At 46.2% G+C, this 15932-nt stretch overlaps 1 protein-coding gene across 17 annotated transcripts in view; it reads left to right on the plus strand.

Annotated features, from left to right (window-relative positions):
• CACNA1C (calcium voltage-gated channel subunit alpha1 C) overlaps nucleotides 1–15932 on the plus strand; it is a 479128-nt gene that overhangs the window by 440612 nt on the left and 22584 nt on the right. For 12 of the 17 annotated variants that reach the window (XM_048945500.1, XM_048945488.1, XM_048945383.1 and 9 more), the window contains 6 exons: nucleotides 2836–2868; nucleotides 5881–6009; nucleotides 8943–9008; nucleotides 12416–12507; nucleotides 13192–13357; nucleotides 14232–14359. In XM_048945500.1, coding sequence (XP_048801457.1) covers nucleotides 2836–2868; nucleotides 5881–6009; nucleotides 8943–9008; nucleotides 12416–12507; nucleotides 13192–13357; nucleotides 14232–14359 — 614 coding nt within the window. The remainder of the gene's footprint in view (nucleotides 1–2835; nucleotides 2869–5880; nucleotides 6010–8942; nucleotides 9009–12415; nucleotides 12508–13191; nucleotides 13358–14231; nucleotides 14360–15932) is intronic. The other 5 variants (XM_048945454.1, XM_048945412.1, XM_048945438.1 and 2 more) reach the window with 1 other exon arrangement.

Raw genomic sequence — 15932 nt, forward strand, 5'->3', positions numbered from 1 at the left:
TAAAAGGAATGGCCCAATCAGCCCAGTGCATTCATCCCCATTGAGTGCCTTTACATGGAAGTATCCTGCCTCAGATGTATCTCTTGCCCCTCTTAACCTGCAGATTCCTTTTTGTATCACTCTTGGCTGTGTCTCTGGACTTGCTTGTGACTTATACTTGAGGTCTCTTTTCTCTGTGATGGAAGTTGCTCAGAACATCATCTCTTGGTTAATCTCACTGTTATTGTTGTTTCCCTTTTTGATTCAGTTACGTGCATAGTACTTGTCCCCCAGATGGCAAGAGCGAGGTAGAATAGAGCGAAGTTCCTTTGCAGGTTAGACCTTAAGCAGAGGAAGAGATGACTTCAAAAGAGTTCAGCCAAGGCTGCTTTTTGTTACATGGTGTTGCTTATCCAAAACCTCCTTCAAAGATAATAAACAGCTGAAGATTTGCTGTAGTACATTGTTCTGAGATATGCAGAAATAAAATCTTGTCTGCTTTAACTGGGCATTCAACACTGACTTTAATTCCAAGTACCTATCATCATGTTTCCATCCTTCATTCTCAGGTGCCAGGTGCTTGTCTTTGTCCTTAAATTGGCGTGCTCTCATCATTTGCAAGGTTACAGATTCTCAGAGAATCTAGCGATGGCTTTCTGCATTATCATTAGGAATGGCCAAGCTTTAAAAGTTACAGTAGCAGCTTCTCAGGTATCCCTGCTCAGGTCCATGTGGTGATTCTTTGGCATCCATGGAAAATGGTAGTATTTGTCTCCCCTCTCAAGCTGAGGATTGATTCTGCCCCTATATACCTAAGCACAAAATACCATAGAGTGCAAGCATATCGAGAGCCTCAACCCATTCTGCTAGTTTGTACAGGTATCACCTGCCAGCATTAATGGAAACTTTCCTCTGCTGCTTTGGAGCACTTACTGTAGGTAGAGATACACTATGTTCCGTATTTGACTCCATCTTAAAACATAGGCCAGTTACTTAAGGGAATAAAAGAGGAGTAAGTCAAACTCTGCTCCATGTCTTAGTGACATGGATACTCAGAGCCTCTGGTTCCTAGTTCTCCAACGTGTTGCCAGCTTCCTCTAAGTTGAGCATCCCATATCAACAGTACCATCTTAGCTTGTTACAGTCATATCCTCTTATACAGATTTTTTACTGTTACGTAACTATTTTCCTCACTTCCTGATGAAGCACTGAAAATATCAAACTGACAAGTTCCATTATTCCACAGTAACTTACAAGGCTTCTTCAGACAGACAGTCAGAGATACACTGCCACTGTCAGCTAGGAAGGATGGAAAATCCTGAAAGGTTCTGAAAAATTTTTTACTTCCTTCAACCAGTTTGGAGGAGCTTTGTACCTTCTACCAGGAAAGCAGTAACTTGCAGAATAAAGCTCCTGTTGTTAGAAAAGATTATTTGCAAAACTGATAGGAGGAAAGAGGGTGGTACAGAGAAAAGCACTGCTGGAAAGGAGAGATTTGCCCAGCAACACAAAATCTCTGCCTGGGCTGTAAGAAACATTCCCATGGGCAGTTCTCCCTTATTTGGCATTCAAGCCAACATTTGCCTGTATATGTGATATGAAAACACAAGCAAACGTGAAAGAGGAGGAGAAAAACAATGAAAGCTGTCCCTGCCAAACCAACGAGTCAACCCAAAAGAATATTGCATGATCAGATATAGCTTGGCTTTTTAATTCATCTTATTTGCCTATAACACCAAATTGTCTAAGCATCCAAAATACAGAGTTTATTTAGGTAATACAGTGACAATTTTGTTAGTACAGTGCCCTTGGAGAGCAGAAGCACACTGATTTGGCACTAGAGGTGAATTTTGCCATTGGCAGAGAAGGTCCATCAGTTTCAGTTTTGGTAGCATAGTTAAAGGAAGCAATGTAAGACAGGCTTGACATGGAACATATGGCAGAGATTGGAGTCTGGAGGGTTATACTGCCATTGCACCAAAGGATTTCTGATAACATTGCCTTTATTTAATTTTTAATTCTGCTTCTTACACATAAGGGTATTTGCTGCCTTGAGTGTTTTTTAGAATTGCTTTCAGTATTGGAAATGGCCCCAGGAGTTAATCAAGAAGTGTCAGGAAGAGTGTTTGCAGCAACTACACTCTTCCAGGGAGGACTGGGGCTCAGCTCAGCTGAGCTTGGCCTCAAACAATGCATCCAATGGGTGCTGCAGCTTTGCTGAGGTGGATGAAGGGTAGAGCAAGCTAACCAGCCTTACTAATCTGCTTTTCTAATCAGCTGGCAGTAGGCATTTAGGGTTGACAAGAACTGATTGCACTATCCCAGCACATTTTCTTAGTAAGAACAATGTAATCATCCAGAACTATGTGTAGGGAAATGGGGGTATATAAATAGAGAACTTTGCTTTAGCATTGGGATGTTGTGGATTTAGTTAGACTGATGCACTAGAAGCTGGCTGCTCCCTATGCAGTCATTGCTGGATCTGGGCTGAGGAACTGAATCTAGTCTTGTACCCAACTTGGCTGCGGTGATGCAAGAAACATTTTAACATTATCTATACCTCACCTGCCTGGATTCTGGGATGTCTAGCACTGAGGAAACAACAGGTCAAATTTACATGTGGTGTTAGTGGATGCAGCTCACATTGTTGAATTCAATGGGAGTTGTACCTACTTCTGCCGTGGCCAGCTTTGATCCTGGACATCCTAAGGAATGAGCCCAGCCTCTTGTGCATTACTTTCACACTCCTTTTTGCCCTTTCTGCCATTTTGTTGCTCCTGTTAGCCAAGACCTAGTTTACTAGGGCTCTTGATTGAAGACTTATTACAGCTTATTTCTGTCTGCCTTTCTTTAAAGCCAGCTGAAAATACCCAATGCTCTTCCTCTATGGTAAGACCGAAAATACAGACCACCCTCCTAGCTTCTGTGACACTCTTTCTAACACACTCCTTTATTCTCTTTCCCCTGATCACAAGTTCTCTCTCCAAGCCCAGCCTAGTTATTTGTGCATGAAGCTGCCATGTTGTGTATTGGTGTGAGTCTGGTGTTCACATGAGCTGTGAATATGCTGCACATGTGTATTTCTTGTGCATCCTGAGCTTTCCTTTGGTCAAGTTAACTGTCGTTCTGCCTTCTAATGAATCACTAAGAGAGAACACGACCTGTTCAGATTTCTTGTTAGCCATGAACTACATCACTACCAACGTGATGACTTTGCAATGAGATTTCATGTCCAATTTTACAGACTGGAAAAGGAGTGAGATTCTGAAGCTCCTCTTTGGTGAGGTGTTGCTGCTGTAACGTAAGAGTTTATAGTATGTATTATAACCATGCAACGGTGCACATAAATTGTACTGCTTTGGTGTACAAGGAAGTTCCTACACTGCACCAGCAGAGCTTCAGTGACTCCATTCTGCAATTGCCACTCTGGAGTACTTTCCTCCTCTGACAAAGATGTGCCTTCAAAAGTCTGGATGGCTGCTAGGAAAGAGTAAGCAAGTCTACTCAGACACTTACACGTTAATGTGCAGCCACCTTGTTTCAAAATGGCCTCAGTCTCCTGAGGCATCACTGATTAATTTTGGCTGAGTGCTTCGATGTCACTGAGTTACAGAGATCTGTGTCAGGGACAAATTTCACAGAATCACAGAATTGCTGGGTTGGAAGGTACTCAAGCGATCACTGAGTCCAACCCCCTCCTAAAGCAGTGCCCTACGATAGGTTGCACAGGTAGGGGTCCAGATGTTTCTGGAATATCTCCATAGAAGGAGACTCCACAACCTCTCTGGGCAGCCTGTTCCAGTGCTCTGTCACCCTTACCATAAAGTTCTTCTGTGTTTATTCCACGCTGCCCACTTTTTAGATCTTCTCAACCTTGGGACCTAAGGAGGGCAGGGACAGTTGTCTGCTTTCATCCCCTGTCTCCTCTCAACAAGACAAAGCAGTGTCTGTCTAGACCCATGTCCTATCATGCTGCCATCCAAAGAGCTAAGCCCAGAAGGAGCAGCAGCAGCAGTTAGGATGAGAAAAACTTTCTCTTTTTTTTGTCACAACCACAGCAGTCATGATGTCCACACTACTTTGGAATTTAAACCTCAGTTCTTTTTAGGTGGTACTGGAATTTAGCTCCTTAGGGAAAGTGAAAAGGAGACCATAGGGCTTCTGTAGGACTTGGGGATGTACACAACCCTACAGCTAGCCCTCTGGGACTGTAGTTCTGAAGTCATTCAATGCCAAGATTTTTTATTTCTTGACAGCTATATTCCCTCCTTCACCTCAGAGCTATTCTCTCCAATTCACTGAAGCCCCCAGGCTGTTGCTCAAGTCAGAACACAGGAATGGTGAGATTTAGGGAGCAATCAGCCATTTCCATGGCACAGCCTATTCCCCCCCATCTTTTTCACCATGCTACTGTGTGGGCAGCCAGGATCAGCCTTTGCTGCAGACTGGAGGAGGCTGCCCAAAATACCCACTGGTGATTCACACGGATAGACAGACAGACTGCAGCTGTACTGCAGTTCTGAGGCACTGCAGGCACACAGCAGCAGACAGGGCTGAGAGGCAGCCAGGTGGATGAAGCCAAACACAAACCAGCATGTCCCAGGTGGGAAACAGAAGATGCTCACAGCATCTTCATCTGCATGTCTGGAGTTTTAATCCCAGAAATGCATATACGAGAGGTTTCTGTGCCTCAGGTTTTATCAGAAATAGAGACAGCTGCAGCTTTTGCTGCCCTGTGACAGGAAATCCCAAGGGTCTGTTCTCTCTTGGTTTACACAGTGGTGAGTAGTTAACAGCGAGGGTGATCTGCACTGTTTCTTCCTCCAAAATGTTGCTCTTTTGGTGTTTTGACTCCAACTTTGCAGGATAGGTGTGGACAGAACTGGGGTCTCTGAGCCCTTCATTGCAAGCCAGGTGGCAGGGTGACAGTGTTATCTCTGTATGTGACAGAAGGCTATATTCCCACAGTGCTTCTAGTGGAAACCAGGAGCTCTGCAGTCTGCGTGCAGTATTTTAGGGAGTTAATGAGCTGGGAAACATTGCATTGCTGTGCCTTGTGCTAGGCAGCAGGGCCTCTGCAGGTGAGCCTGCTGGCATCTGGGCAGTCAGAAGGAGATTGCCTTCACATGTGTGAAGTCTTAGGAATGTCAGAGTCGGTTACAGGCCCAGGGGAAAATGCTTAGGGACAAAGCAGATGCTGTGAGAAAAAAAAAAAAAGGGCTATTTAAAAACACTGCACGCTTGAACAGTAGCAGAGAAGCCAAAATAAAACATTTAAAAAAAAAAAAAAAGGAAGAAAGCAAAAAGGCAGATCGCAGACTGTGGGAAGTACAACAGGGTCATGAGAAATGCACAAGGCCCAAATGCAGAGCAGCGAGTGCAGCTCAGCCCCAGCAGTGTGGCCGCAGCAGGGCCACCATTGGTACACGTAGTGCCAGCATCCAGTTCTGGATCTCAGAGCAGACCTGGGACCTGCTGTTTCCCAGCAGAGCAAGTGGCACGTGGCCGGTGCCTAGAGATGCTGACTGAGGGGCTCACTGGGATCAACCATCTGAGACAGGTCCATAGAAGAAGTATCTCTCTTCTCCCTTAAAATAGCACAGGAGCATTGCATCCTGGCACTGTTAGAGGGAATGTAATGAGGGGAGCATCATCAGACCCTGATCCTCAAAGTCCAGGCAAGCTGAAAGGAGATTCTGATGGCCTAGGAAGCCTCGTAGATAGCCTCACCGCCATGGGAGAGAAGGCCCATCCATGGTGTGCAGGGGCACTGCAAGCCCAGGGAGCATTACCAGGATAAGGAACAGTGCAGTGAGCTCTCAGCATAGCGTGCTCTGTGGCCCAGGGCCCTTGTTTCTCTCGTGCTGTTGTAACTCCTGCCTCTGTGACAATGGCTTCCAGAACGCAGAGGAAAACTCTCGCATCTCAATCACCTTCTTCCGACTCTTCCGTGTGATGCGTCTTGTGAAGCTCCTGAGCCGAGGGGAGGGCATCCGGACACTGCTTTGGACCTTCATCAAATCCTTCCAGGTATCCCTTCACTTGTTTCTATAGGTCGTAGCCCTTCTGTTTTTCTCCCCTTGGCTGCCCCACAGGATGAGTTTCACCCCCACTGCCTAAGCCAAAGAGTGCTCAGCAGAGCAGCACACACAGGCAGCATGCAGCACAAAGGAGCCTCAGGCAAAAGGAGATCACAGTGGATGGCTGCCTGGGTATGAGTTTCATCTTTAAAGCATGAGTAATTGCTTGAGACCCTCCTGAACCTCCTTGATGGTTCTCTTCAACTCAATTACTGTCTGTAACCATTTTTTCTTTTTTTTTTTTTCTTTTTTTTTCTTTTTTTTTCCCCCAATTTTGGCTGTGTTTTATAACTTGTTTTAAGTGGAACTCACCGGGGAAGGCAAGGGTCTCAATTCAATTTCCCTTGAGCCTTGTTTTGAGGATTCCAGTGAATATTAGGTGTGTGGGCCCCATGCTTTCATCCAGAAAGGATTTCACCTTTTCAGCCCTAAACCTTTGGCCTTGGTAACAGTGACAAGTTATTGGATCACTGATGCTTTCACCCTGTAGACAGGTGCATTTCAGTGGTAGGTGAAGTACCAGAGGAGAGAGTGGAGGCAAAGGAGACCAGACAGGTTAAGAATTGTCACCCCTGGTGGTGAAACAAACACCAAGAGTGAGTTTATTGCTAGAAAAAAAGCTTCCAACACAGACTCTAATCTAGCATAGAAAAACATTTGTCAAAGATTAAGCAAGTTCCTGCCTTTTGTGAGTGCTTGATAAGGAGGTAGTGGGCCAGCACAACCTGTCTGATAGTTGGGACGAAGCTGGAGAAAGCATCAGGTTATTACTTGAGCTACTCCAGTGGGAGCCATTTTGTCTGCATGCACAGGAATGAGGTTCCCTTGGCACCACTCAGTGTCCCTGATGGATGGAACAGTCACACTTTTGCAGTTCCTGGTCCCCCGCCCCTTGTCTCCAAGCTCCTCCAGCTTGCTCTTACCCTGAGCTCAGTGTGCCAGGGCTCTCGGCTGGAGAGGATGATGTGGATGGGAAAGGGAGTGCCTGGTGCTTCAGTGACCTTCAGACCTCTGTGACTGGAGAGTCACTTTTAGACAGGGTTGAAGGGTGATGGGAGAAAGTATCAGGGGAGGTATCTTCCATAACAGGGGAAAAAAAAAAAAAAAAAAAGAAGAAGAAAAAAAAACCAAAACACCCACTGAGCAAGTTTCTTTCTCCTTTAAAGCCCTTAGATGTTTATAACATAGTATTCTCTGCTTGGAGCTCCTCCTCTTGCAACTACTTTATAGCTAAGAATAGGCCCAGTGCAGAGCTCCCAGCTCAGCCACTCCCACCGCCACAATCTGGGATCCCTGCAGATTTTGTCTGGCACAAGCTCTTCCCTGTGTCCCCACATGCTTCCAGGAAGTGTTGTTGTTCACACAGGGCAGCCTCAAAAGCAGCGAACTCATGCAAGAGTTCAGATCCCATCATGACCACGGTGCACGCTGGGCATATGATGCCTTATATATATAGCCCAGGACACTGGTCAGAGGAGAGCCTGGTGGGAAAATGCGCAGCGGGGTTTCCGCAGGAGAGAGAGCAGCAGAGAGCAGGCTGGTGGGTGGGAGGAGTAGGAAGCGAGAGGGGTGCTGAGGGCAAGGCGAGGCCGTGGGAAGCAGAAGGACAAAGTGGTAAATGCAGGGAAAGACAGAGCTGGAGGAGGACAGAGCCAGGGGAGGGGAATATGGGAGACGGGGAATTCCCATGGGGAGTAATGGGCAGAGATGAGTGGGAAGGTGCGTCAGTGGGCTGAGCAGAAGAACGTGGAAAAAGGTTAAGGGCCAGGTGGGAAGACGTTCTTCCAAGCCCCATGTGAAAGATGGTACTGGTAAGGTTACGCCCATCTGGACACTGACAGACATTTTTCAAAGGTTTAACTTACAGCTATTTTAATATTCAGTTCTCTTTGAGATTACTTTTGCAGGTCTTCATCAAATCCCGATGGCAGTCAGTGAAAATTCCTCAGTTTTTCCTGTAGGATTGAATCCTACTGAATTGAAGCATAAACTTGAAATGTATAAATAATTTCATGTTAAAAAATAATAAGAAGAAGAATGTTGTAGATCCGTAAAATGAGGTGTTCAGAATCCTGACCAGGAGCTGTACTGACATTTTAGGATAAATACTACTGCCTGTTGCCTTTGAAGTGAGGTCTGGAAATCTCTGGCCTGAGAACTATATATTTCAAAAGCAACAGGGTAGAAAGTGCCTTCTCAACGACCCAAGACTGTGAGGGCCTGAGCTGTGTCCTGATTCCTGCTAGCATGGAGGAAACCAAGAGCACTCAACACTTTACTGATTGCATAGGCCCCTTCCTTATGAGGCAGCTCTGTGTATCAGGGCTCTGCATTTTCTCTTCAGCAGCAGATCACTGACACATAGGGCATGGCAGACACCGTCACAGACACCTAACACTGAGCCAGGAACAAAGCTCTGGCTGCCTTAGGTACTTAGGATGGGATTGGCCATTGAAGGAGAGACCTTGAAGTTGGGTCTGGGCAGCTGTTGCATTTTTTATTTCACCAGACTGGGTCCTGAAAATAAATAAATAAATAAATAAAAACAGAGGACATTGCCATTCGGGACAGAAGGATAGCAGTTACAGTAGTTTTCTCCTGCCTGTAGGCAGCTGTGTGGGCTGTTTGTGCCCTGACTTCCCCCACTCAGCCAAGGGCAGGACTGGCTCAAATGGGGCAGAGCTGCAGCGTCCCAGAGAGGGAGCAGAGTCAGAGCCCGGCTGGGCTGGGAGGGAACAAGGGTGGCAAGTGTGGGCCTGTGTCGGCATCTAGTGGCCACCTGGTGAGTTACAGCCTCTGCCCGGTTTTCCCAAGCCTGTGCCGCAGAGCCCTTCCAGGATGCCAGGCACGGTGGAGACACGTCTCTTTCTTTCTCATTTCTAGGCTCTCCCCTATGTGGCTCTTCTAATAGTGATGTTATTCTTCATCTACGCCGTGATCGGGATGCAGGTAGGTCATGCTAATGAGCTCAACTGCATCTTTCTCCTCCTCTTAGAGGTGTGGGGACTGACCTGTAAGGTCACTAGGTCAACATGTAGTTGTAGAGGCTTACATGAATGTTTTCCCCAAGCAAGGTAAGAAGGCAGCTAACCTTGATTGGAAAGCATTGTCTGCATGTGCACTTCCAAAAGAAGTAAGTAAACCCACTCCAGCAAAACCAAAAAAATGACCCATTTAATGATAAAACACAGTATAAAATCAATAAAAGGAATGTGCCAGCCCTCCACACCACACTCCCAAAGGAATACCCAGAAACTCTGGCAAAGGTGAATTACTGCCTTGCTCATTGGCTCAAAAGAGTTGTTTCAGTGGGCTCGTGGCCATGCTGCTCTGAGCAAATCCCATTTTTCTCTCCCATCACTTTCATGCTGGCCTGATTCTACTGGCTCATAAAGAGCAGCTTTTGATTTACACCCTTGAAGGCAAATATGGGATCAGAACCAATGTACCGACTCTGTGTTTGTGCCAGTTCTTCAGGAAGCTGCATCAATACAATATCCTATTCAGCTTGCAAAATGAACTTGGAACCAGACTGAGCATTCATCTGTGCAAGGAACTGATGTTGCATACAGACCATTGAAGACAGCATGTGATAGAGGCATGGTCTGTGACAGTCCCAGCCTCATTTGCTGTGCTTCTTTTCAAACTAAGCTTCACTTTCCACTTCTGTGTTAATCAAAGATCTCAGACAAGTCGGCCATCTGGGACCAGAGACCATAGCATAAAAAGGCAAGGCATAATTATTTCCAGAGGTCTTTAACCACAACAGGCTTCTTGGTTTCACAATGCAGACAGAAGTTGTAACAAAATTCATCTCACCTTTCTGACCTTATTTTAATTTGTTTCCTGTTACTATAATCACATCTTTTCATAGGCTCCATCCACCCTCCCCCAGTATGAAAAATAAAACCAATCTTACCTTGAATTATCATAGGTTATCTTAATTGCCCCCAGTAATTACAGCTGTCATTTAATATACTGGGCTCATACTTTAAATGTGCCTTTAATGCCTAACTAGCTCAAATGGACAAGATCTTTACAGGATTACCTGTGCTAAACAGAAAATCACTTGAGAGTATTACACTATGCTATGTAGCTACATAAAGCATTAGAAATGGCTTCCCTGCACCTACCCAGATGGGGGCTTATGATGATCATGGCACTGCCAGGGCTAGATAGATTATTCTGTAATTGTATTCCCTCTTTTGTCAGTTACTTCTAAGTTGTCTGTTTAATCACTGGCAAACATTCATGCCTTTCATGCCTCTGTTTTAATCATCTCGGCAGCCTGAAGATCATACATTTCTCTTTCACGTTATCTAGATTACTGGATCGCTTTCTGTCCCCCTACCTTTCAATAGAAAAGAAAGTTCCTCTCTTTTGCCCTCTTTCCTTTTAGCCTGCTGACCTGCTACCATCGTTTTTTGTCATAATGGCATTTCAGACATTTCATGTGCTGTTCTCTTGGACCCTCTGACAGGTAGAGTTCTCTCACACTCAGGGATCCATAGTAGGGAGAATCCTTTTCCACTCCACTGAGCAGCTTCCTTAAAGCCTGCAGGCACCACATCTGAAGAAAATGTAAGAATTCCCCACCTAAACAAGATCTACCACGTTATCTCAGCTACTCACCTGGCTAGGAGCGTAGCAACATTCAAGCCTTGCTATTTGATGTGGACACGTGGAAAAATACAAATTGATGATGGCAGAGGCAGCCACTGCTATAATGGTGTGGGAGGCACAGGCTGTGGGAGAGGAACCTCTACCTGCAGCTCTTCACAGTTGACCCATGCAAAGCTGCCATGGAAGCAGGTGCTGGTGCATCATGTGTGAGGGAAGCTGCTGGGAAGAGAAGAAAAATCAAGCTTCCAGCATGGGAGGTTCCCTTGCCTACGCTTGCCTGAAACAAAAAATACGGGCTGCTTCAGCTCAAAATGCCTCTGAGCATTTAAGCTGTTCTGCTCCTCCTCAGCACAGCTGGGGCTGTCACTGCCACCCACGGCATAGGGACAGCCGGGGCTGTTCCAGGCCTGCACATCCACCAAGATCCGCTGCAGAAAGGCTGCCATGAGCAGGCCCTCCTCCCTTCTGGTATGGCCCTTCTGTCATTGTCCTTGCACGTCTCAGGATGTTAATTATCAGTGACATGTGCTTGAAAAGGAGCTCCACATTCTCTCAGGGCTGCTCTGTTCCTGCTGCTCATCTTGGCTATGAGATTGCAGCTCTCAGCCCTTGAGGCCTCTGCCTTGCTGCTATCAATGAGCAATAGTCCTGGCCGACAGTGCTGTGCAGACCTTGTTGCCAAGCAGGATTTGTCAGGTTCTTGGTCCCAGTTCCCACAGGTATAAAAGTGTCAGACTTTCTCAAAGAAGCCTAGAACTGCCCTGCACCAGGGACTTGGCATCTGGCAGTGGGCTCCTAAAAGCTGCACCAAGTGTTGCAGGCTTCATGCTATGGCTGAACAAATGAACTGGTACAGTAATGGTTGGCTGGGCATGGGAGGAAGCTGTCAGCCATCCTTTATGGCTCTAAGGAAAGGGCTGTCAGATCACCATTAAAATTCGGAGCAGCTCAGGTGCAGTGCATGGAGAGCCCCAAGAAGTTTGAAATAGCAAGCAGAGTTTTTTCTTCTGCACTGACTTGAACTGTTACCATCATCACTTTGTACCTGAGAGCAAGTTCCCTGCAAGGGCTGTAATTCTTCAGTTGCCTTCTCTGCATAAGCATTACTGCTGCAGACCACCTAAAACAGCACACAAGACACTGGTCTGCTTCATTTCTGTCTCAAAGAGCCACTGCTTTCATTTACATCATGAGGCTTTTAAGCTAGATCTTCCCTGTCATACACCTCACATGTGTACCTCTGTTAGGCTTTCCCATTGCTCCATTCCCTTTTTCTCTGGAAAAATCCAGTCCTCATCTTCACACTGCTGCATTCTGAAGGGTCCTGAGACATCTCCTGGTGACAAGCATGGTTTACCATGAGGGCAGGCATTTAGATAATTTCCAGACTCAACATACTTTACACTGTTTGGGGAAGATGCAAAGCACTTCACAGACTTGGAACTTCAAGGAACTTCCCATATGAGTGCCAGTTTACAGAAGGCCACATATCACCTATTCACAGTATATAAAATAAGGAAGTATATCTTGTTTAATATGAGTGCTATTCTGGTAATTAAGTACAAGCATGAGAAGCAATAGCAAATATGAAAGACCAGTGAAAATGTTTGAGAGAAGGGCAGATTCTGTTAAATGTCAGCTCTCCAGAGTGAGGGGGAGGCCAAGAGCTGCAGGTAACAGGAGGTTTGGGGGTTTTATGAAGCTAACCTTAAAAGACCTTTGCTTTCTGCCAGGTATTTGGTAAAATTGCGCTGAACGATACCACAGAAATCAACCGCAACAACAACTTCCAGACCTTCCCCCAGGCGGTGCTGCTGCTTTTCAGGTGGGTGTCTGACAGCTCTGGATTGTGTCAGTCCAGGAGTGTGATTTCTCTGCTCTTGGGCACAGTTTATCTCCTTCCAACACGTCATGCTCACAAGGTGAGTAGAAACATGTTGTCCCTTGGCGGGAGAACCTAAGAGCTGTGCCAGATGAAATGACTGCTCTGCTAAGCCTCGTGCCCTGCCACCTGCCACTGGTCAGCACTCAGTGCCCAGGGAGGGAAGCAGCTCCTCCTGCTCAAAAGAATGGCAGACAGCTGTTCAGTTCTCTCACACCATAATACTTATCACAAACTCCTCCTTCTTTCAAATCGAGCCAATATGACTCCAGCTTGTTCTTCTAGCAGGCAAAGGGGGATGAAGCCCCAGGCATGCTTTGGCATGCTGTGTTTGCACATCATCTGCTCCAGCTGTGGCCAGGTGTGCTAGGCCCAGGGAGGGGTGTTGAAGGTGGGGAGAGGAGGATGGGGAGTTGGTGTAAATGCAACTCTGTCTTTGTTTTCATGGAAGTTTTTCATGTAATACATAGCCGCTGTCACATATATCTCAGCAAAAATGTAAAATCCCAGACATCGGCCTCACCTGCTTGTAGTTGACTTTGGGAAAGCAGGAGAAGGTTGCTAATGTGCAGGTCCCTCCCATATCAAGGGTCACTGCTGTCTTCCCTTACTCTTTGCTGTACCCAGGTGTGCCACCGGTGAGGCCTGGCAGGAAATCATGCTGGCGTGTCTCCCAGACAAGAAGTGCGACCCAGAGTCAGAGCCGGCCAACTCCACTGAAGCTGACCACTCCTGTGGCAGCAGCTTCGCTGTCTTCTACTTCATAAGCTTCTACATGCTCTGTGCCTTCCTGGTGAGTTGGCCAAAGCACTTGTAACTTACCCCAATCAAACTGACCACTGCCTCTCCGAGCTTCAGTGCTGCACAAAAGAAGGATGGCTTCAAAGATGGGAAAATTCCTCGTGGGGTCTTTCCCAGTAGCACTCTTGCCATGACAATTCCTCCTTGGGCTCTGCAGGTTCCACCTCTCCCTGCAGCCTGGGGGATGCTCTGCTTGCACCCCAACTCTTTGTGCACAAGAACCCTCTTCCCTCTACCCCGTATGAGAAAACCAAATTAGCATGCTGTGGGCTGTGCTGAGGCTAGCAACGCCTCAGCCACACTTCCCACCTTCCCTCCTACCTTCCTTCTGGCTGCCGAGCAGGTTTTTTCTCCCCTGCCAGCAGCAATGACTGTGAGAATACACATACCCCACTTGCATCTGCTCCGTGTTGACAATATGGCATTGCTCAGAGTGACAGCACATGTTCTGCAGCGCGCATCAGTGCGCAAAACTCTCCCAGTGAACAGCAGCAAGATTTTCAAAATGTTGGTCTGGAGCCAAGAGAAAGGAATTTTATCTCAGCCTCACAACCCATAGAGGATAAATTCTAGGTTCTCTACCACTACCCCTAGTGGGCAAAGACACAGGTAAACAAAAAGCCCTCACTGCACGCCCTACAGCACACTTGGGCCTCATCCATCTGCTTGCTAAATGCTGACCAGCTGAGGACTGTCTTGGGTATCTTCCCGTTTAAAATGTGGGGCTTACATGCAGGAACAGAGAGAAACCACCCCAAATGACCTCCTAGATTTACAAGTCCAAAGCTGGACTTTGAATTGAGAATGTGGAAAAGTCTACCTGTTACCTATCTCATACACCAAGTCATCTTTGTTCTTGTTTGCAGATCATCAATCTTTTTGTAGCTGTTATAATGGATAACTTCGATTACCTGACACGGGACTGGTCCATTTTAGGACCTCACCACCTAGATGAGTTTAAAAGGATCTGGGCAGAGTATGACCCTGAAGCCAAGTAAGTAACCCAGCCTGGATAGCAGAGCTCTTCAGGAGAACAGGCCCGTTGTTTCCTGTTCTCCAGACACAGTGCAGTAAGTGCAACATCCCTTCCTCAGGAACCCCTTTTTTCTGCAAGAATCTTAAAACAGATCCCTCCTTAAGGTATTGCTGGTAAATCCACAGGCCAGAAATGTAGTGACACACACAAAAATCTATGCATCTGAGCTGTGCCATCACCTGGCAGGACATTGCTTTGCTTTCAGTCAAGGGGAGAAACAGACTGCTGAGTGAGGGGATACTAGAAAACTTCAGAGAAGGTTTGAGAGTTGTTTTACTGTTGTATGTGTTTGGGATATTGAATCCAAGCTATGGCAGTTCTATTTGACTTTCTACTCACAGAAGAACTGCTGTGCTCAAATCTCCACTTTGTCATGTGTCATATAGGTCCATCAAAACTGGTAGCTCCACATGACTGCGTTACATGATCTGCAGGGTTGTATCAGCAGACTTGCAGGGATTTAAGGTTACACGCGAACAACTCACATGAGAGCTTAACTGACATTCAGTATTACATGCTCTGCTTGACACATGCTTAGGCTTAAAGTGCATTTAGATCCCTGTTGCATAACAATGTAGTTGACAATTGTAATTGCAAAGTCCCTTCCATAATGCAAAATCCATGGAAAGAGATCTTAGCATGAATGAAAAGCAGATCTCTTCAGTTCTGGATGTGGAGACATAGTGTCAAGATTAATCTGGGCTCAAGCTCTGCAATATGTGAGGCCATGTCACATTATCAGAGTGATACTTAAATTGAAACACCTCTTCCCATCCAGGGTAACTGTCCAAAGAGAATTTCAATATTGTAAGGGAGCAAGCACAGCATTCTAATAAATATGCTGTTAGCTTACAAAACAGATGCTACTATTTGTGTTTGTTTGAAGGCAAGACTGCAGCAGCTGAAGCCATATAACAGATAATCCCTCACCAAATAATATTCTGTTCATCACTGTCTATATGTGTGTTCTTTTTAACTCTTCTCCCTCAATGTCCCATGGTTGAACCTCCCCCCCCCCCCCCCCCCCCCCCACCTCCCTGAGAGAATTCTTCTTTTGAAATACCATTTACAAAACTTAAATCCAACTGCTGCTGTCTCAGTTGAGGCACTTAAGGACTTTGTTTTGCACTGGCCCCAGTGATAGCCCAAGGCATAAACAAGCATCAAAAGACAGTGGCTCATGGTATGGGAGGGAAAGCTCAAGAAAAAAAAGAGACCCTCTGCACCTCTGCAACTGCTGTAGCCTTACAGCCAGGAGGCAAATAAGCAGTCATATATTTAGAGCGGGTCAGTGGTGTGGGGAGAACACCAGACTACTTATGCACTAGGGAACTACAGCTTTCAAAGCACTGAAGTCAATTCTTACTAGTACTGACTTACATATCACTGGCATCTGTGTGCTCTGTATTGATGGGAGTTTTGAGAGTATTGGGCAAATCCTGAGGAATGCACTGAATACAAGAGGCCTGAAATAACACCTTCAGCTGTGTCCAGGTTGGAGGGGGTGGCAGGCCTGGAAAGATCTTGGTGG

Source organism: Lagopus muta, chromosome 1 (assembly GCF_023343835.1).
Source record: "Lagopus muta isolate bLagMut1 chromosome 1, bLagMut1 primary, whole genome shotgun sequence".
In the NCBI taxonomy this organism is placed as follows: Eukaryota; Metazoa; Chordata; class Aves; order Galliformes; family Phasianidae; genus Lagopus; species Lagopus muta.